At 48.0% G+C, this 18,827-nt stretch overlaps 5 protein-coding genes across 9 annotated transcripts; 1 reads left to right on the forward strand and 4 right to left on the reverse strand.

Annotated features, from left to right (window-relative positions):
• Nucleotides 1–594: 594 nt before the first annotated feature.
• LOC147060373 (uncharacterized) lies at nt 595–3,943 on the reverse strand. Its single transcript, XM_085905521.1, has one exon. The coding sequence runs from the start codon at nt 3,863–3,865 to the stop codon at nt 1,316–1,318; it is 2,550 nt and encodes an 849-aa protein (XP_085761647.1). The 5' UTR covers nt 3,866–3,943; the 3' UTR covers nt 595–1,315.
• Nucleotides 3,944–4,878: 935 nt separating this feature from the next.
• LOC147060374 (BPTF-associated chromatin complex component 1-like) lies at nt 4,879–6,972 on the forward strand. Its single transcript, XM_085906409.1, has 5 exons — nt 4,879–5,324; nt 5,505–5,599; nt 5,665–5,849; nt 5,918–6,022; nt 6,107–6,972. The coding sequence occupies exons 1-5, from the start codon at nt 5,238–5,240 to the stop codon at nt 6,169–6,171; spliced, it is 537 nt and encodes a 178-aa protein (XP_085762535.1). The 5' UTR covers nt 4,879–5,237; the 3' UTR covers nt 6,172–6,972.
• LOC147060375 (P2Y purinoceptor 3) lies at nt 6,483–9,740 on the reverse strand. Of its 2 annotated transcripts, XM_085906408.1 has the most exons (3): nt 9,587–9,740; nt 9,133–9,267; nt 6,483–8,434 (listed from the first exon to the last, which is right to left on the reverse strand). In XM_085906408.1, exon 3 carries the CDS (start codon nt 8,397–8,399, stop codon nt 7,329–7,331), a length of 1,071 nt encoding a protein of 356 aa, XP_085762534.1. In that variant the 5' UTR covers nt 8,400–8,434; nt 9,133–9,267; nt 9,587–9,740; the 3' UTR covers nt 6,483–7,328. The 2 variants fall into 2 exon arrangements, with proteins under 2 accessions (XP_085762534.1, XP_085762533.1); XM_085906407.1 differs by having other exon boundaries at nt 9,133–9,740.
• A 234-nt stretch (nt 9,741–9,974) lies between these two features.
• Nucleotides 9,975–13,094, reverse strand: LOC147060376 (schwannomin-interacting protein 1). 4 transcript variants are annotated; one of them, XM_085905641.1, is made up of 7 exons: nt 12,561–13,094; nt 11,738–11,936; nt 11,395–11,558; nt 11,196–11,313; nt 10,959–11,087; nt 10,768–10,885; nt 9,975–10,697 (listed from the first exon to the last, which is right to left on the reverse strand). In XM_085905641.1, exons 2-7 carry the CDS (start codon nt 11,915–11,917, stop codon nt 10,561–10,563), a joined length of 846 nt encoding a protein of 281 aa, XP_085761767.1. In that variant the 5' UTR covers nt 11,918–11,936; nt 12,561–13,094; the 3' UTR covers nt 9,975–10,560. The 4 variants fall into 4 exon arrangements, with proteins under 4 accessions (XP_085761767.1, XP_085761768.1, XP_085761765.1 ...); XM_085905642.1 differs by having other exon boundaries at nt 9,976–10,697; nt 12,565–13,094; XM_085905639.1 differs by having other exon boundaries at nt 9,977–10,697; nt 11,738–11,941.
• A 154-nt stretch (nt 13,095–13,248) lies between these two features.
• On the reverse strand, nt 13,249–17,520 carry abce1 (ATP-binding cassette, sub-family E (OABP), member 1). The gene is made up of 19 exons (XM_085905637.1): nt 17,365–17,520; nt 16,663–16,804; nt 16,513–16,598; nt 16,354–16,451; nt 16,180–16,297; nt 15,967–16,104; nt 15,813–15,882; nt 15,650–15,746; nt 15,485–15,574; nt 15,272–15,393; nt 15,066–15,190; nt 14,818–14,914; nt 14,692–14,751; nt 14,546–14,604; nt 14,252–14,362; nt 14,026–14,168; nt 13,837–13,959; nt 13,603–13,714; nt 13,249–13,536 (listed from the first exon to the last, which is right to left on the reverse strand). The coding sequence occupies exons 2-19, from the start codon at nt 16,763–16,765 to the stop codon at nt 13,489–13,491; spliced, it is 1,800 nt and encodes a 599-aa protein (XP_085761763.1). The 5' UTR covers nt 16,766–16,804; nt 17,365–17,520; the 3' UTR covers nt 13,249–13,488.
• Between the last annotated feature and the right edge of the window lie 1,307 nt (nt 17,521–18,827).

Here is an 18,827-nt window from a genome sequence, read left to right on the forward strand (position 1 = left end):
TCAATGGCTGTGTTGATGTTTGTTACGTAATGGTGTGTGCGCGTGAGTGTGTGTGTGTGTGGAATGGGGCCATACACACACACACACACACACACACACACACACACACACACACACACTCTCAAACACACTCACGTGCTCACACACACTAAGGAATGCAGGGGAGGTGTGTTCTGAAGTGCAAAAAGCAAATCGCGACCAAGTCCGGGAGACAAGGCACAAAGACCCTCACACAACCTGGTAAGTACTTGAGCCGTGTACGCGTACTTAATTTAAGGTCAGCAATTGTCTTCTAAGTCACACGAGTAGAGGAAGAACTTGAGTTCCAACTATCTCCATCACGCCAGTGTACTAAATAAATGCACCCTCAGATTGAAGGCGACACCGTAACCGTGGTAACAGGTACATGGGCATACTCTGGTAACTTCTCGGTTACGGGTCCCACGATGCAGAGCTCATTCCCTACCAGAACCAAGAGAGACAAAAAATAACTCAAGGTCCTCTCAACGTGTCTTCAATTTGTGAATTTCGGGACTATAAAATATCGCAAACACAGATTGAGTTGGACGTTGAATGAAACAGCATTTGGGTTAATGTAGAGATTTATTGGTCATTTCTATATTCCTCCATTTTGATCTGCATGCACTTCAGCTCCTGGCCCCTCATCAGCGCCACACTTTGGAGCTCAACTGTAGGGGGCGCACTCCGCTCATCTCTGTAGATGGCATCTGTATTTTAGGGCCTCCCGAGTGAGCCTCGAAGTAAAGAGGAACTGTCCACCTTGCTGGCAATTGTCACAAGCGGCAGAGTTCAGCATGCTACGTCGTCAAACAATAGACATGGTCCCGTCCTGTCCTGTCCTGGTCCTGATTCTTATCTGTCGTAGTTTGACTGGCGTGCAAATGTCCATCACGTGGCACCTGGGACAACGAGCGTAACAGGAAGCTGTCCATGCTTGACGTTTCTTGTGCCTAGATTCCCTAGAAAGAGGAGCACTTCACCGAGGGGCGAAGGAAGGAGCTGATAGGTACTTTTACAAAAGCGCTCAGATTGAAGACCACATCCTGAATCAGAATGAAGGGCAGGAACTTCTTCCCAGCATCACCATATAGAAAAGCATGATTTCTGTGGACCATCATTCAAAACAACAGCATTGCTTTGCCATACTTTTTTTTTTTATACAAAGAAATAAATAGAATTAGTAGAAAGAGCCTTCTGTCTCTGTGTCTCGGTCGCTTTCAGTGGTGATGGCGTTGAATCTTGATCAGTCGCTGTCCTTCTGCCTCTCGTTGTCAACAACTCCAGATGTCTTGCCCTACTTCCAAATGGAAGTGACTTTTTTCAAGATAGATTTGATGGCCGGTTCTGTGGGTTTGCCATCCGAGGCCACGCTGTCAGTGGGTCCGGGTGAACATCGGCAATCCAAAAGACCTGGGAGAATCCTCTTGGCCCGCCTCATTTTCCACCTCTTCCACAGTGACTTTTGCTTGGAATCCAGTCCCTCCGGCGGGGCGGGGCCTTTCAGACACGTATCGGATAAATGCTTCCTGGTCATGGCGTCTTCTAATAACTGGTAGTTGGTGAAAGAAGCGAGTGAGGTGGAAGCGCTCCTCAGCGGGTCTCGCGGACCCACCGGCAAAGTATTAATCTCCTGTTTTGCACAATTGTCGCTTTGAAGGGATTCTGTGGAACCTCTGTCAGGGACGTAGACACGGACTGCATCGCATATGCCCTGTTTGAGGGAATTTTCTAATTTTTTGGAAAACTCCTGTCGGAAAATGTTCTCAAAAATACTGTAGATGTTTTCTTCCGATCCGTTTTCCGCCGACTGGAGCGGATTTATCTCACTGGCCTGGTCATCATCCGGCTCTACGAATCTCACTTTATGCTCTGACGACCTGCGGGTGGATTTGTGGGACGGTACTTTTGGGGTAGGAGATGTTTCGGGTTTGGAATTCCTGGTAGTGGCTTTAGCTGAGGAGATGGGATCGCGAGATCTTACCATCCGACGGGCTGAAAATTCGGCAGTGCTCGCTTCCTCCTCATCCTCTTCCACCGTCTCCTCCTCCTCATCGAAATTTTCTCTGCCCAAAAGATCTTGACGTCCGCTTTTTTTGCCACTCTTTCCTTTACCTCGCTTTCCTCTCTTCCTGCACGAGCGATACCTGCACATGGACCTGACTTTTTTAGCAATGGATTTGCCGGCTGTTTTTGTGACTTTCCTGGCGGAGCCGATGGATTTGACAACAGGCTGAAATACTTGGTTGATGATCATTTTGGCCTTCTCGATCATGGGAGAAGAAGGGACAGGGGAGGGAACCGGGGAGACGGCCAAAAGTCTGGAGGTGGACCAAGCCTCAATGGCAGAGCATGGTTTCACGGTTTCTTCGTCAGAGTACAACTCGGCGTCTAAAATGTTCTCATCCGCAGGGCATGGTTTTACGATTTCTTCGTCATAGTACAACTCGGCGTCTAAAATGTTCTCATCCGCAGGGCATGGTTTTACGGTTTCTTCGTCATAGTACAACTCGGCGTCTAAAATGTTCTCATCCGCACGGCATGGTTTTACGATTTCTTCGTCAGAGTACGACTCGGCGTCTAAAATGTTCTCATCCGCACGGCATGGTTTTACGGTTTCTTCGTCAGAGTACGACTCGGCGTCTAAAATGTTCTCATCCGCACGGCATGGTTTTACGGTTTCTTCGTCAGAGTACGACTCGGCGTCTAAAATGTTCTCATCCGCACGGCATGGTTTCACGATTTCTTCGTCAGAGTACAACTCTGCGTCTAAAATGTTCTCATCCGTGCCGATTGGCTCCTCGGGACTAGATGGTGAAACCGGAGGGGTCAACTCCTTGTCGTTGTCGGCGGACCAGGGGGTCGAAGGCACATCGCTTTGGATAGTTGTGGTCTTCTCGAGAGCGGATATGGAGGTGGCGGGAGTCTTGTCCAGTATGGCTGAAGAGGAAGCAGAGGAATTGATCTCCCCAGTCTCCTCCAATATGGGGGAGAGCCTGGGGGTCAATTGCATGTCAAATTGCAAATTGCCAAACTCGTCCATTACGGCCTCGTTGAACACCGCCGGGGTGAGACCATTGTCGTCTTTCCTGCCGCCCTCGCTCTCTTTTTGAGGGGAGGCGGATAAACCCTCCTCCTCCTCAGACGGACGAGGAGGAGCCAACTTCTGCTGTGCGTCTTCAGATTGACGAGGAGGAGCCAACTTCTGCTGTGCGTCTTCATCCGGCTCTTGGGCGTCCCGATCGCTCCACGCCAAAATTTTGGCGACAGCTTTGCTGGCAGAGTCAAAGGTGTCGACGACAGGCTGGATCACGTGGCTGATCAAGTTCATGGCCTTCCCGAGAATGGGAGATGACTGAGGCGGCAACGAGACAGGGCCTTCTTCCTTCTTCGTCACGGGTTCCTGCGTGATGTCTGCGCTGTTGATCTGTTCGATCTTTGGCTCAGCAGACGCGAGGCGCTCCGAGAAGAAATCCCTTAGGTATTGTTTGATTTTCTGTTGGGTGACAAGACCATATGACGACTCGTCGATGTAAGAGTTGGCTGTGGAGCGCTCCTCCGCATCCCACAGAGCGATGAGCTGCCTCATCTTGGCGATGTCCGCAATGCTCTTCTCAACGATGCTCTTGATGAGCTTGTTGATCATCTCATCTCTCTCTTTGGCCTTTAGGCTCGATACTTGGTTGACGTCCCCAAACATCCCCCGCTGGACGAAGAACTCTTTGAGGCATTTCTGAGTGTTGAGAAGATCGTAAATCCCGAACGGCGTCGCGTGGAGTGTGCCGTCGCACATTTGGTTCTTTTCGTTGACTTTTCTCAGATGAATCTTGTTCAATTTTGACGCCATCTTTCTTTTAGAATTTGATGGTAGCGTTGTTGTCAATTTTCAGTGGACAATCACAAACCTTTTCTTTCGCCTCTTTGATCTGAGCCATCCAAAGGACATCAGAAGCATGACATCAGAACATTTTGTCACGGAAGCGTGACATCGACACCTTTTTGTCATCATAGCTTGATGACTCATAAGGTCGACTCGGTTCTGTTGAAATGCAAAGGCAGCATTTGGGGTTTTTTCAATAAGGTGGCGATTTATCAACTTCAATGAGGACCAACACAAAAAGTCCCACTTGTGGCTTTTGCCGAGAAAGTTTTTAATTTGAAAAAAAGTGAGAGTTCACGCTCTAAATACTTCATAGGTATACCTTGTAAAAATTAGACTACAAAAATATCAAATTAATACTGACTTCTTCTCTTTTTGTTTGAATGAAGAGGATCCTATTTGTTTTGGGAGCATACTTCTGCTTGCATTTTTGGACTAACCTGTATATATTTAAGACATACTCTATTCGAATTATTTCACATTTTATTCTAATTCTAATTTATTCTAATTAATAATCTAATCTAATTTTACAATACTAGCTAAGGTATATATTCTCAATTTTCTCTTAATTTGAGCAATGTAAAATGCTATTGTTTTGTTTGGATAATGTACATTTCTTTGTACCCCAAGTCTATTTGGACCAGAAGACTCAGTAAAGACACACACACACACACGCAATTCTCTTGCTATCATTTGTTTTGTAGTGTATATTGTGTATATTCTAAATATCAATTATTTTTGGAGAATAAAATCCGACTCAGCAGCAGCAAATGAGGATACGAATGTCACGTGATTCCACACGTCTTTCTCAAATGAGGTAAATGTCAATCAAGTCTAACGAGATAAAATATCAAATACACGTTATGTAATACACACTTTAGTGACCGACTCGTGTGAAAAATACACGATTTCAGTGACGTCATTTTCACGTGACGCCGACGTATATTTATATCCAAACGTTGCGTTCATGTAAAATCGGCAAAACGAGTGGCTACAGCGGAACCACTTACAGTACCAGTTAAGATGCATTTTCCTGATACTGGCGCACCTCTTATTGGCGAACCGTACTCATTTGAATATTTTATTTACCATTACTCAATCTAAAAGCCACAACAGTTAACGTGGCATCCAAATTTCCGGGGTTCCTCGAAGGCCTCAGCCTACTTCATTCAGTTGGTGGACACTCTCTTGTTGTCATGTAAATTACTTGGAGCTAAATGCTTTTGCCTTACGATGCGCGGTCGGATTTATTTTCGCATGCCGAAGCTTTCGCTTTCGTGACCAAGATACCTAGAGCACAAGCAACCGCCGGCACACGGAAACCGTTCGTTGGCTGCTGATGCTAGCTAGCTCCATTGTTGTTAGCATATTAGCTGCCATTGAAACCGCCTGCAAACAGTCAAACATGACTTCGGCTTCCACCAAAGTGAGTCTTTCAAAATGACAGGATAATACACATCTTTGAGGAGCTTGTGAACTATGATTACTGGGTCAATAATTAATTAATGGCAGTGAAGCGGGTAACCATAGCAACGGTGCTCACCTCTTTCCCTCCTCGTGTTCTTCGGAATGAACCAGCATGCTTGTTTGATTGATCTTCACGCAGGTTGGAGAAATCTTCTCAGCAGCCGGCGCTGCTTTCAGTCGACTGGGAGAACTCACCATGCAGCTTCACCCTATGGCCGAGGCCAACCCCACTAGGTCGGTCAAGCAATATTAACCAATGTCTGGAAGCGGCTTGAATCCACGTGCCTTCTTGTCATCAGCGCGCACACTAAGAGTCCGGTCAAGCGCAAGCATGAAGACAACTCTCGATGCAGCTCCTCCGAAGTCATCTCGCCAAAGACCATCAAGAAATCTGCTGTGACATCACCCGGAACCGGCGGCACCGCTGCCGCCCAGCCCGGCATGCAAGCCAACCACCCCACCACCAAGAAGCGGAAGGCCTCGGGTGTGTTTGAGCGTGAGCACGAGTCTTGGAAATTGCCAGTCAACCGAATCATGTGCGCGTGTGTTCAGATGTTACCCTGAGCGCTCTCAACGACTCGGACGTCAACAGCGACCTGGTGGACATTGAGGGACTGGGACAAGCGTCCCCATCCAAAAAGCTCAATTTTGATCAAGGTGCTCGAAACCTCCATGACACATATGCATCTTTCACAACCACAAATCCAAAAGTGGTTATGATCAAAGTTTGTCTGTCCACAGATACGTTGAACCTGGACTCAAATCTCATCATGAACTCCAATGACCTTCCTCTGCTGTCACGCTGATATCATCACAGAAAGTGTGGCACCATATTACACACGCCAGATTGCGTTGAAACTTCCACAGTGTTTTGGGAATAAAAGATCAAACTATTCCTACGGCTGGAACAACGTACACGTTGTCCTGCCTGTGCATTCGAAACACACAAAATTTCAAAACACAATCACCCAAATTATCCGCTGCACAAGTCAGCATTTATTATTGACTGTTGCGTTTTAGTCAAATGTTGAAATATTTTTTTGACATTTGTGAGTGTATAAGCGGTGTGAAGCAGATCATTTTAACATTCTCCTATGGAATTTACACAGATGACTACGTTTGAAGTCTTGAAAAGCACCTATGCACATAAATTCAGCAAAGAATGCCGTGTCTTACCTTGGTGAATGTCTCCGGTTGAGAAAAGAAAGAAAAGAAGACCTGGAAGGCGGAAGCGGACCTTTTGGAAGTTTGGGGTGGCTATCGGTGATCCATTCAAAAATGGCGGCAAGTCTCATTTGTAAACACAAAAGCCAAAGCATTAGGCGGGCACTTACAAACTCTCCACTTGTAGTAAAATGTGCAAACTTGACACTACTAACAAAATGCGTCGTCCGTTTCGAATAAAAACGCTCGTATAATTTTTAAACATTGTGTCATATTCATTTGGGCTTTCGTTTTTTTTCGAGTTTGTAGTGGGGTGCATGCCGGCGCGCGGTTGACGTTTGATATTTCCCTTGGTGTCTCCCCCTGCCGGATGGGAATCATATGACAGCCACTCCACTTTCCGAACAAGTCAAAAGAACGAATAAAACATATAAACAAGTGAAGAGTCGGACTGCCGCTTTTTTTCCTCGCCTGTTCGACCACCAGCCGCAAGAGGTCACTAGAAAAAGAATCAAGTGTTGACGTCACAATCTGTCCCACTTTTTCATGGAAAAGCTTATTGGCGGTGTCTCTGCGTTTTGAACCATTTTCAGGCTTAAAAAAATATGATCGTTGCTATATTCACATGTGTCATCACTAACAAAGCCGTCTTATTTGATTAATAGTTATAATTTAGTTATAGTTTTCAGTATTTCGTTATAATTCAATGAATTTATCATTTGATTCGTATGAAACAAATCAAGTGTGTTTCAAAGAAAAAGTCTCTGCATAGTGAGCGTAAAAAGCTGCCGTCTTTGCGTTAGGTCAATAAGGCGCTTTTGCCGTGCCGGTGGACGTGCTCGTCTCCTTTTGTCACCATCCTCAAGGGTAGCAGGGGCGCGGCGGGCGCAGGCGGCGGGCAGCATCCGCCCTTGTCTTTGGTGAGGAAGTAGAGGAGCGCGTTGAGCCAGGCGTTGAAGGACGCCAAAGGCCGAGTAATCTTGTAGCACATGGACACGGTGGTCATGGTTTGGCACGGGACTCCCTTGGTCACCTTGAGCAGGAGGAAGACGGTACGCGTCACGTGGAAGGGGAAGAAACACAGAGCGAAGAGCAGCGTGATGGTGACGATGGTGCGGATGGACTTGCGCCTACGGCCGGCGTACGGCGAGTCTGCGCCAAGGAAGACGGAGACTCCGGCTCCGCCTTCCCTGCCGTCGCGTGGTCGAGAAGGCAAAGTCTTGAAGATGGTGACCACTACGTGAGAGTAGCACCAAGCGATGACGGAGAAGGGCACGAAGAAGCCTAGCAGGTGCAGGACCACGCCGTACGGCACGTAGTCGGAGAACTCTTGGTCGATGGCGTCGTCCCAGCAGTTGTCTACGCCGCCGCCGGCGCGGGCCGTGCGGGCGAAGCGGAAGATTGGGCAGGTGAGCGCGAAGACCACCGCCCATACCAACACGCATGTGCACTTGACGGCTTTCTTGGTCTCCAAGGCGATGACCCGCATGGGATGGCAGATGCCCATGTAACGGTGCACCGAGATGCAGGTGAGGAAGAAGATGGAACAGTAGAGGTTGAAGTAGAAGAGGAAGCGCACCAGGCGGCACATGAAGTCCCCGAAGACCCAGCGGTCGCGCATGACGTAGCTGGCCACTAGGAAGGGAAGTGACAGGCCGTACATGAAGTCGGTGGAGGCCAGGTTGACCATGTAGATGAGCGAGGCGTTCCAACGCTTGGTGCGGCGAAAGGAGCGCAGCAGCACCACGGCGTTGAGCGACAGGCTGAAGACGAAGGTGAAGGAGTAGCAGGTGGGTAGGAAGATGTACTTGTACGACTCGTCGATGCTGCACAGCGGCAGGCTTCCGTTGTCGACGCCCGCCGGCGTCATGGCCGCCTTTGTCCTCGTCACCGGCCGACACTCACCTGGAAGGTAAACCCAGGGTCACAGTCAGCGTCGGGCGGATTTCCATTTCAAAGCTTCTGACTATGCCATCTTGATGTTTTAATTCAAGGGAGGGGGATCAGCAACAAAAACAAAATCTTTCAATATCTCACCTCAGTGTTCAAGTTCGATTCCACCTCCCACCCTCCCTGTGTAGAGTTTGCCTGTTCTCCCCATGCCCACGTGGGTTTCTTTCCACATCCCCAAAATATGCTTGGTAGGCCAATTGAGCACACCAGATTGCCCCCGAGGTGTGATTGGCTGGAAACCGGTTTAGGGTGTCCCCTGCCTACTGCCCAATGACTGCTGGGATAAGCTCCAGCATGCCTGCGACCCCCGTGGGGACAAGCGGTAAAGAAAATGGATGGATGAAGTCGAAATGATCTGCCGCCATGATGTCGGCCAGACCTGGCCCTCGGGTCGTAACTTTTGACTTGAGTCTACAAAATAATATCTATTTTTTTGGGGATCAGAAGAAATAAAAAAATATCCCAGAATGGTGGGGTGGGGGAGCATAATTGTTTTAATTGTCATTTTCAGTTGGGGTTTTTATATCAATCAATGTTTATAGGAAATGAAACTTTTGTGATTTAGGTTTAAGGCCACCTCTCCCCCACCTGCCCCGCCCCCTCCCCTTCTCTTCCGTTGCTGACTGGGCTCTTTGCACAGCGCCCCTCACCTCCTGTTGTCTGTGCCCTGGGGTGTTTGCCTTCCTGCGGACGAGGGCACGCCGCTGCTGATTCAGTCTCTTCTCAGGCCATTAACTCAGCAATAAGTAACCACGCTCGCTGGCGTCACGCCGCATGCTGTTGATCTTCCAAGAAATTCAAATGCGTACTTTGCCGCTCATTAGCCCGACCCACCACATCCACATCAGATTACAACTTCAATCATTTTTAATTGGTTAACATTATCGGCGTTTATGTTTCAGTTGCCTGCGGAGAAGGCAAACAGGTGTCCGCACACATCACGACTCCGTTAAACAAAATGATGTGGTCCGAAAAGGGAAAAGATGTTAAACACGCTTTTTTTTTTTTTTTTTTGTCAACGTAAATCTCGTTTGGAGGATTGAGGAATTAACTTTACAGCTGTTAGTGCTGGTGTGTGTGTGTGTGTGGGGGGCTCATAAATACCTGCATCACTGCACACACACGACGACTCCATATGGCTCCGCTGCTGACCTCGGCCCCATTGGCAAAAACCCCCAAGATGACAGCTACTGATCCAAAAGTGTAACAAACAACGGACAAGACACGCCACTGCTCACAGGCTGAAAAAGTTAGCGCCTTTCTCCTCTTGTCTTCTTCTTCTTGGCATGTTGCCATGGTGATGCAGCCCCTCCCTCGAGCCCTCTCTGTGTCATCCCCACTTGCCCACCTGCGAGAGAGAGAAAGCGACAGAGAGACAAAGAGAGAGAGAGAGAGAGAGAGAGAGAGAGAGAGAGAGAGAGAGAGAGAGAGAGAGAGAGAGAGAGAGACAGAGACAGAGACAGAGAGAGCGACAGAGACAGAGACAGAGACAGAGAGAAAGAGCCCGACCGCTCATCTTGTTTTGAAGCTGAGCTGACAGTTTGTCAAACATACGGCCCATGGCCTGCCTGGGGGTCCAACCGGTATGCCAAGATAAAAAAAAAAAAATCCCCGACAGGAAACCATAAGTGTAATTTTTCAATCCCAACAAATGTTGTTGCTAATTTGCACTGATAGAATTATTTCAAAATGTCAGTCAACAGTCCTGAACTACTTTTTAGATGATTTAATTTAAATTGCATGTTTTTATGTTGTTGTTGAGAAACTTGATTTACAACAAGAGAATCTACTGTGAGTATTTTGTCATTATATTCATTGAGAAAAAGTCCTGATGATTTCAACAGAGTTTAATACTTGTAAACATATTTGAACAAGTGGACCACATTTTTTTCCCTCATTCTGACATTCAAGCTTTTAGACCAAATGGCGCTCATCTTAAGCTAACATACGGAGACGGAAAACATTTGCGACCTTATTGAGACAAAGCCACGAGCGTTTGTGTGGATATAAAAAAAAAAAAAAAAAATGCTTGTTGTGAAAATTCCCTTTTTATGCGTTAAAAAGCAAGACGTGTAGTGTCACGCTACCGTGTTGAAATGGTCAGACGTTGAACCTTGCAGGGACGTGAGGTCCTGAACCTCCAGCAACATAGCGTCCTGTTCCGTCCTCAGCTGGTCTCGCACCTGCAGCCCGGCCACCAGATCCGAGCTTAGCTCTGCGGTGAAACAAATCTGCTGTTTCCAAAAACTGCATTCCAACAAAAATGTCAAAATGTGTCCAATCACCTTGCACCGTTTGGGTAAGGAAAGATCGTTGCGCGCGGAGCTCCCCGAGGTTCAATTTGTACACGTCGGCGCGCTCCAAGGGTCTCCCGTGGAGCGGTGGGTCGGCGCCGGCCGGGTTCTGAGGGGGGAGGGCATAAGCCACTGTAAAACGAGAAGAGCCAGTGGGCGAGCGCTGCTTTTTGGACACACACAGGTGGCTTGTGGTCCGCTCGCAGCCGCTCTCGCAGCTTCCTCCAAGTGTTGCGGAAGCCTCTGGACTTGCTTTTCTCTGACTTGGCCGCGGGCACGGCCGTCTTGAAACCCGGGACGACGCTTCCTCTCTATGTCGGTGTGCAAAATAATATAGAGACACTGTGTATAGTGTATGTAGAAGTATTTGCCTTTTTCCTCAAATAAGACTTTTTTTTTTTTTTTTAAATGGTGCACACCAGCGCTGCGCTGGCATCTCCCTCCCTTCGCTCTCGCTCTTCCTCTTCTTCTTGCTCTTCGTCATCACTCTCGCTGTTGTTGATGAAGCAGAGCTGAAGGTTCATTTGCGTCTGCAGTCTGCAACACAAGACGAACGACAACAAAATGAGCTTGAGCCAGCACGGCTCGGGAAATTCGCCAAAGGTCGGCTTTGACTACCGTGAGCCGAGAGCAGACACGTCTCCGTTGTCATCGCTGTTGTCCTGCCCGTCGTGGTGGCGCCGATGGCGCCGGCGACCGTCTTCGTTCTCTCGGCCGACAGCTCCTTGTTCGCCCGTGCAGCTGACGGGAGCTCGGCCTCGCTCCAGGGTCGCTGCGCCGCTCTGAAAAATAAAAAAGTAAGATGAGTCAACAAGAGCTTATTCTCCATTGGCGACTAAACACAATCATATGGAATAAGCAACAAAAATGGCGTCCGAACAAGAAGCAAGTGTAGGTGAAGCTGGTCACTCCTTTCATCTCATTTCTGCCAGTTCCTGGAAATCATGCAGAGGTGTCCAACCTTTGCCAGCTTGTCCTTCTTCTCCTCTTCCTGCTTCTCCAGCTCGGCGATGCGAAGGCTCAACGCCTCCCAGTGCATGATGGGAAGGCCCAACTCGTCCCGGGGCTCCTGGGTGTGGTCGCTGTCCTTGTCCATGTCATCTCCACCCCACTTCTGCCGTTCTTTGTCACCCACCTCCATCTTGTCAGCGCCTCGGCATCTTTTCTTCAGCAGTAAGACACAACAGGCTTTTCAACCAGCTAACGACTGGCAAGACATGAATCTCCCAAAGCAAACCTTCCAAAATTTGGGGCTGACAGCAAAGACCATTTTCTATGGGGGGCTTACAACCACAGGAAGTCAAATGTTGCCTAGTTCCCAAAATATTAACTAAAATTCAATCATTGGAGGATAGCCCTGGTGGTGTCATTTCTGAAGCTTCCATACCAAATTTAAGTCTTCAATGTGCTTTTCGGGGCGCGGCAGTAGGAGACCTTAGGCAAGAAAGGAACCGCCTGGATTGGTCATCCATATAATGACAGGACGCTTAAAGACAAACAAGCAACAACGATTTGCACGTCTGGACAATTTGGCGTCAACCAGTTTTTGGATGCATGTGGGAGGCACAGATTGAGAGGCGGCATGCCAACATAGCTCCGAACTGCGAAGCAAAAACCAAAACTACTTTTTAACCACGCTGCTTGCCAGTTTAAGGCTGTTTGACTTGAATGGCAAAAGTTGTTTATAGTTTTCGAATGATTAGGGGCGGAGAGTTCCAAACGCTTTTCAGGCGTCTTGCATTTTCTCCCCGAAGTGGTCGGATAGTTGAAGAGAGTTTACTTACTTACTTGGTTACTCACTTCCACCAGTTGCTTGGCCAACGCCGCCGTACTTTTGTTTGCCACATACTTCACATCTGCAGCGCTTAACAAAATCCAAAATTAAAATATCCCAAACGTTTCGTGGGGCTTTTCAAACTTTTGCTGTTGTTTTCGGCTTCCTTCCTTTCGGCCTTTCCACGACTTTTATTGAGTTTTACTGTTGTCAAACAAAAGACGCAAACTCCAATCTTGTGGAATTTCACGCAAAGATACAAACGTGTGTGTGCGCGTGTGTCACTTCCGGCGGGCTGTTCACAACAAAAGCTTAGTTTGCAGGCATTTCCGCTAACCGTAGTTTAAGGATTGCGCAACACTCGGACAAGGATTTCTCTATTAAATTCGACGTTGTATATTTTCCGTCCTTCTCACTTTATGAATGACTAAAAACAGCTAAGCGCAAATGAAAGACTTAGTCCGTACTTGGTTGCATTATGCCACAAAATGTGACAGGAAAGGATATATTTGGTCACTGTAGCTGTCATATTCATGGACATTGTATATGTTCAAAAAGTTCCATACTTAATTCTACCTGAATACACCCTGGAGTCATCCAACCCAACAACATAAGATGGTGCCATTCAATCAAAGTTAAATGCTGAAAGCTCAATCGAGTCACCGATAGCTCTTCACCTCACCAACCAAATCAGACAGTCGTTGTCGACATATTTATTGTTTGATGTATCGATGCTGTCGTTATGACTGGAACTCGACAAGATGCCACTCTGAACGTTTGAGAACAGTTGCGGATGTTGAACGCAGGCCCCGACAGCTCCCGCATGATGATGAGATGGACATTGTGTGTTTTTTTTTTTTTTTCCCCCCTCCAGCTCACTCGCTGCGGTCGTAGTCGGTACGGGAAGAGTCACACTCGCTCACACGCTACGAGTCGCTCTAGTCATCCAGAAAGAAGTAGTTCCCGCTCTTCTTCTGTTCAGTGTCCTGTGAGTTCGAGAAGACAAAAGGTCAAAGTTGGGGGATAAAATTTGAGCAAACGTGTTCAAGTACCTTGATGGAATTGAGCTTGTTGATGCGTGGCCGGAAGTTGTTGGGATCTCTCCGGAACGTTATCTCCAGCAGAGACAGAAAGCGGTTCATGCCCGCCAGGAGACCCTGTGGACTAACACACGCACACGCTTGGACAAACAACCCCAAAACCGCCATTCTAGCTCAACGCTGTTCGGTGCTTTTCGTTTTCTCATCCGCAGCTCAAACGGACACGGTCGGGGAGGCGGCGCTTACGTGTTGGCGGCCGTGTGTTTGGAGGGAATCCCGTCAAAGACGATGACGCGGTCCGCTAGGTACGTGGCCATGATAAAGTCGTGCTCCACCACGAACGCCGTCTTCTTGGCGTGCAGGATGTACCTGTGACGCGCACGCATGTCGAGTTGAGGAGGTGACGAGCGCGCAGGAACGTACACACCTACGTACCTCTTGATGACCCTGGCAGCCATCAACCGCTGCTCGGAATCAAGGTAGGCGGAGGGTTCGTCGATGAGGTAGACGTCGGCCGGTTTGCCCAAACACAAGGTGAGCGCCACTCTCTGAAGCTCACCACCTGAAAGGTTCTGGACCTGATGGAGAGAAAGTGTAGGAGCCAGGGGACTCATCGATGGCACCAGAGGTGTGGACGGGCATTCGGCGTTTGCATTCTCACGTCCTGGTCGATGATGCTCTCAATCTGCATGGGCTTCATGACGTCCGTGATGAACTGAGGGTGCGTGTAGGCGTCTCGGATCTTTTCATGCAGAAGAGCACGGACGCTGCCCTGAGGAACGCCGCCACCCGCGAGTAAGCAAGACACACACGCACAGGATTGAGGATTAACTTTCGAGTAGCTTGTGCTGATTGAACCCAAAGCTAAGTGGCCTGTGGTTTTGAGGACAAAAGTTAGACTCATCAAAAGTTAAGTTGCCATCAGTGGCACCAAACGGGAAGTCAGAGCGCACACCTTGAACTTTGGACTGATGGTCTGAGGCTTGTAGCTCACGTTGAGGATGGGCACATCACCTTGCATATGCAAAGGGACACGTTAATAGCCGGGCGGGCATCACGACACTCACACACACGCGACATGCGTGATACACAGTTTGCCACCTCCGCCATCTGGTTTGAGTCCTCCGGCCAACATCCTGATGAAGGTGGTCTTTCCTGTGCCTAAACACACAGAACAAATCAGAGCGCCGCGTTGTCACGTCACGGCGACGACCAATGCCGACGTACCGTTCTCCCCCAGCATGACCATGATTTCCGAGTCGGTGAACTCCCCTCCCTTGATCTCCAAGGTGAACTCGCCCATGGTTTTGGCCATGTTGGGATACTACGGGTTTGCACACAGCACATTTGGAAGAGAGTTAGAAGATGCTTATTTATTTATTTATTTATTTATTTATTTATTTTTATATTATTATTATTATTTTTAATCAAGGCAGCGGGATGAGTCCCAAGAAAAGCACAAAGCTGGCACTGACCTGGTAGTGTCGAAGCCGCTTGACTTCCTCCTCGTTGGCCGTTTCGGCCACTTTGAACACAAGGGAGGTCTCGCGGAAGCGCAGGTTCTCCGTGGGAACGTAACCGTCCAGGAAGATGTTGATGCCTGAGGGCCGCGACAGCGACACGCGCCGGCCGTGTTAGCCACTCTTTGGGAGGAGCCGAGAAGTCTGGGCGAGCGGCTTACCCTCCCGCACGCTGAAGGGCATGGTGACCACTCCGTAGGCACTCGGAACGCCGTACAGGCAGCAGATGAAGTCAGACAAGTAATCCAACACGCTCAAGTCGTGTTCCACTACGATGATGTACCTGCGCGCACACGCAAAAGCTCAATTTTCCCCCATGCCGCAAAACGCACCAGCACTTTTTTGGGAACTCATTGACTGCCATTGACACGTACCTGTCTGGCGTGATGAGCGAGCGGATGGTGATGGCAGCCTTCAGCCTCTGTTTGACGTCCAGATAGCTGGACGGCTCATCAAACATAAAACTGCAGGACGGGAGGCGCGCGTGTGAGCACGGCGTTGCGGGCGTCACGCGGCAGCGAGGGCGTCTCGTTTCTTACATGTCGGCTCTCTGGATGCAGACGACGGCGCAGGCGAACCTCTGTAACTCTCCTCCCGACAGGTCCTCCACATTCCTCTCGCGCAGGTGACTCAAATCTGCCCGGTAACAAGACAACCAATCACAATATGTCTTTTCGATCGCCAGAGCGTTTTGGGTCATACCGAGCTGCTGGCAAACCAAGGTCTGTGTGTCCATGTCGTCTTTTCTACTCAGGATGGCGCCGACCGATCCCTGCGGGGACAAAGTGACGACCGCAACTATGAGCGGAGCCGCGGTGATCCCGGGCCAGACCGGCATCACTGCCCGCCTTTTTACCTTGACGGTCTTTGGGATCTGGTCCACGTACTGTGGCTTGACGATGGCGCGCAGGTCGTCCTCCAAGATTTTGGTGAAGTAGTTCTGCAACTCTGAGCCACGAAAGTAGGTCAGGATCTCCTGCCAGTCTGGAGGATTCTGGAACATCATATCATGTCTGTGTGAGTATACATGTGAGAGATTGTGTGTGTGTGTGACAGCTGGAGAACTTACATCAAACTTTCCCAAGTTGGGTTTCTGTTTGCCCGCCAGAATCTTGAGCGCCGTGGACTTGCCGATACCGTTGGTCCCCACCAGCCCCAGAACCTCGCCCGGTCTTGGAATGGGCAGCCTACGCGCAAACAACAGTGGATTGTTGGCAAAATGAAGGTCCATCTCTCCACGTACCGATGCAGTTTGAAGGAATTGGCGCAGTATCTGTGTGTGGTTTCCTTCTCCAGGTTACTGGGCAGGTTGACGATGGACAGCGCCCCAAACGGACATTTCTGAAACGACACCGCCGCGTCATTCGGAGGAGATCGGGTCGGGGGGGTCGAGTTCTCGTACCTTGATGCATATTCCGCAGCCGATGCAAAGCGACTCCGAGATCCACACGATCTTACTCTGCGGGGTCACCTCGATACACAGCTTGCCTGCAGACGGACATCAGTTTGTCACATCTTCGCTGGGAACCTCTTGCCTTTCCCGCTCACTCACCCATGCGGACCACCGGGCAGCTCTTCTTGCATTCTTGCCGACATTTCTTGGGTTTGCATTTGTCATGGTTGACGATGGCGATCCTAGTGTTTTTATCCGCCATGGTGTGCTGCTGAAATAAGGGAGGCCGGGACCCGGCGAGCTGAGGGCAAAGCGATGACATTAAATTCATAGAACACTATGACATTAAATTAACAGAACACGGCTCGTTGAAATGTTGCAGGGCAAGCAAAGCTGTTGGACACGGAAAGCATTGCTCTAGCAAACATGTTAAAATGAGAGTGATGGTGTACATGAGATGTCATGATAAAGTGTCTTCGGCTTTTGATTAAAAAAAAAAAAAGATATCAATTAGATGCTCAAAACGTCCTATGGAGTCAGGCTCATTTTGCTCGTGGAGATAAGGCATCATTAATTATGTTCGACGCGTTCATAGCGCATCACAACATTGTCCATAAAAATGCACGTGTGGATCAAATTGTGTGCTTGAACGGGACAACGCAGACTGGAAAAGAGAAGATGTACATGAACGTGTCGTTTAACGCAGTGTAGTGTACTTGTTATCGCATTAGCATTTAGCTTAGCTTGGGTGTGCGGCCTTCGCTTGTTATCTTTGACAGCCGGTGGCTCGCCACCTCACTATAAGGTCCGCTGAACAAATGTCGGGTATCCAAGTCACGGGGGGGAAAGACGCCCACTCACCCCGCTTTGCTCCAACGGATCCGAATTCGGACAAATGAAAAGAGGACAAGCAAAGAGAAGATAAAATTTGGTGAGAAACTTCTCCCGTGCAACGTGTTCCTTTCCTGGATGCCGGCCGGAAAGATGGCGGCATCTACGCACAGAGCGGGCGACGGTTTGTGGTGTGACGTCATAGAACGCGACACAGATAACAAAACAATCAATCATGTTCTATAATTATCAAATGTTCTGACTGGATTACTCGGATTTCTGTCTTTCGGATGCCATTTTTATCATAACTATTATTGTTCTTATTATTAAATGGAAATTATTATTTTATATAATCATATGAATAATAATATTATTATTAGTAGTAGTAGTAATAGTAGTAGTAGCAGTAGTAGTAGTAAGACGTATTATTATTTTGTGATTGAATAAATATTGTTTGGGAGCAAATTAAATTTCTCATCAATAAAAGTTATGAAAACAATCAGAGACAAAGGGCAGCCTGGGCACAAAAGCAAAATCTGAGACAAATAGCGGCCTGGGCACAATAAAAATATTTAGATCTGAATTTCTACATAAATCTAGAAAATAGATTCTTTGAAGAATTACAACTAATTTCAACAGTTTCAGCCCTCACAGCTATCACAGGCAGGTTGAAATTGTTACTGTAGGAGAACTTCACTGAAGGGCAACATTTGATTCTTCTAGATCACTTTATTCCCAAAATGTTCAACCAAACAAGTTTTATGCCTCACATAATTGTGTAATTAAAAAAAGATACATCTTGGAATCTCTTGTCATTATATACAGGAAATACAATAACGTTTTGAAAAACAAAAATAAATCCCTGCACCGTAACACAAAAATTTGGAGAACAAAAAAACAGGTTTACAGCTCACCCTTAGCAACAAGCGCTCATTCACACACATACAGACAGCAGGACATGAATCATTTATAAAATTCCACACATGCATACTGGTCATTTCTGTCTGGATGGTCCATGCCTCAATTTTGTTTCGTTCTCCCAGACATGACGTCCACGAGGGCCAACCTCTGAGACTTTTGCTCATGATATTGGAAGTATTGCAGTTACACAGGAATGTGTCATGGCGAGAAGAAACTGCATGTCAATGAGTGAGCAAAATGTCCATTACATCAAAGCAGAACTGTCACCGGAGACAAACAAACAAACGAAAAATGGGCCATCCATATACAGTAGTTTAAAATAAGAGAAGATAAGAAACTATTTAAATTACTATGCTGGAAACAAAAGTGCAGAGCATGAACAAATTCCAACATTTGGAACAAACGTACCGAGAAAAAGAGAAAAATTCAACCCTGAGTCTCATCAGAGCAACGAGAGCCTCTGACACTTGACATCGCACAACGACCGTCAGCGGGAAAACGCAATCCATAAGAACACGGGGCTCGTTTCTTTTTTCTTGCAGCGTGACGCCAGTGGAATGACAGAAGAGTGA

This window comes from Syngnathus leptorhynchus, chromosome 2 (genome assembly GCF_054491065.1).
Source record: "Syngnathus leptorhynchus isolate UIUO chromosome 2, UIUO_Slep, whole genome shotgun sequence".
Lineage (NCBI taxonomy): Eukaryota > Metazoa > Chordata > Actinopteri > Syngnathiformes > Syngnathidae > Syngnathus > Syngnathus leptorhynchus.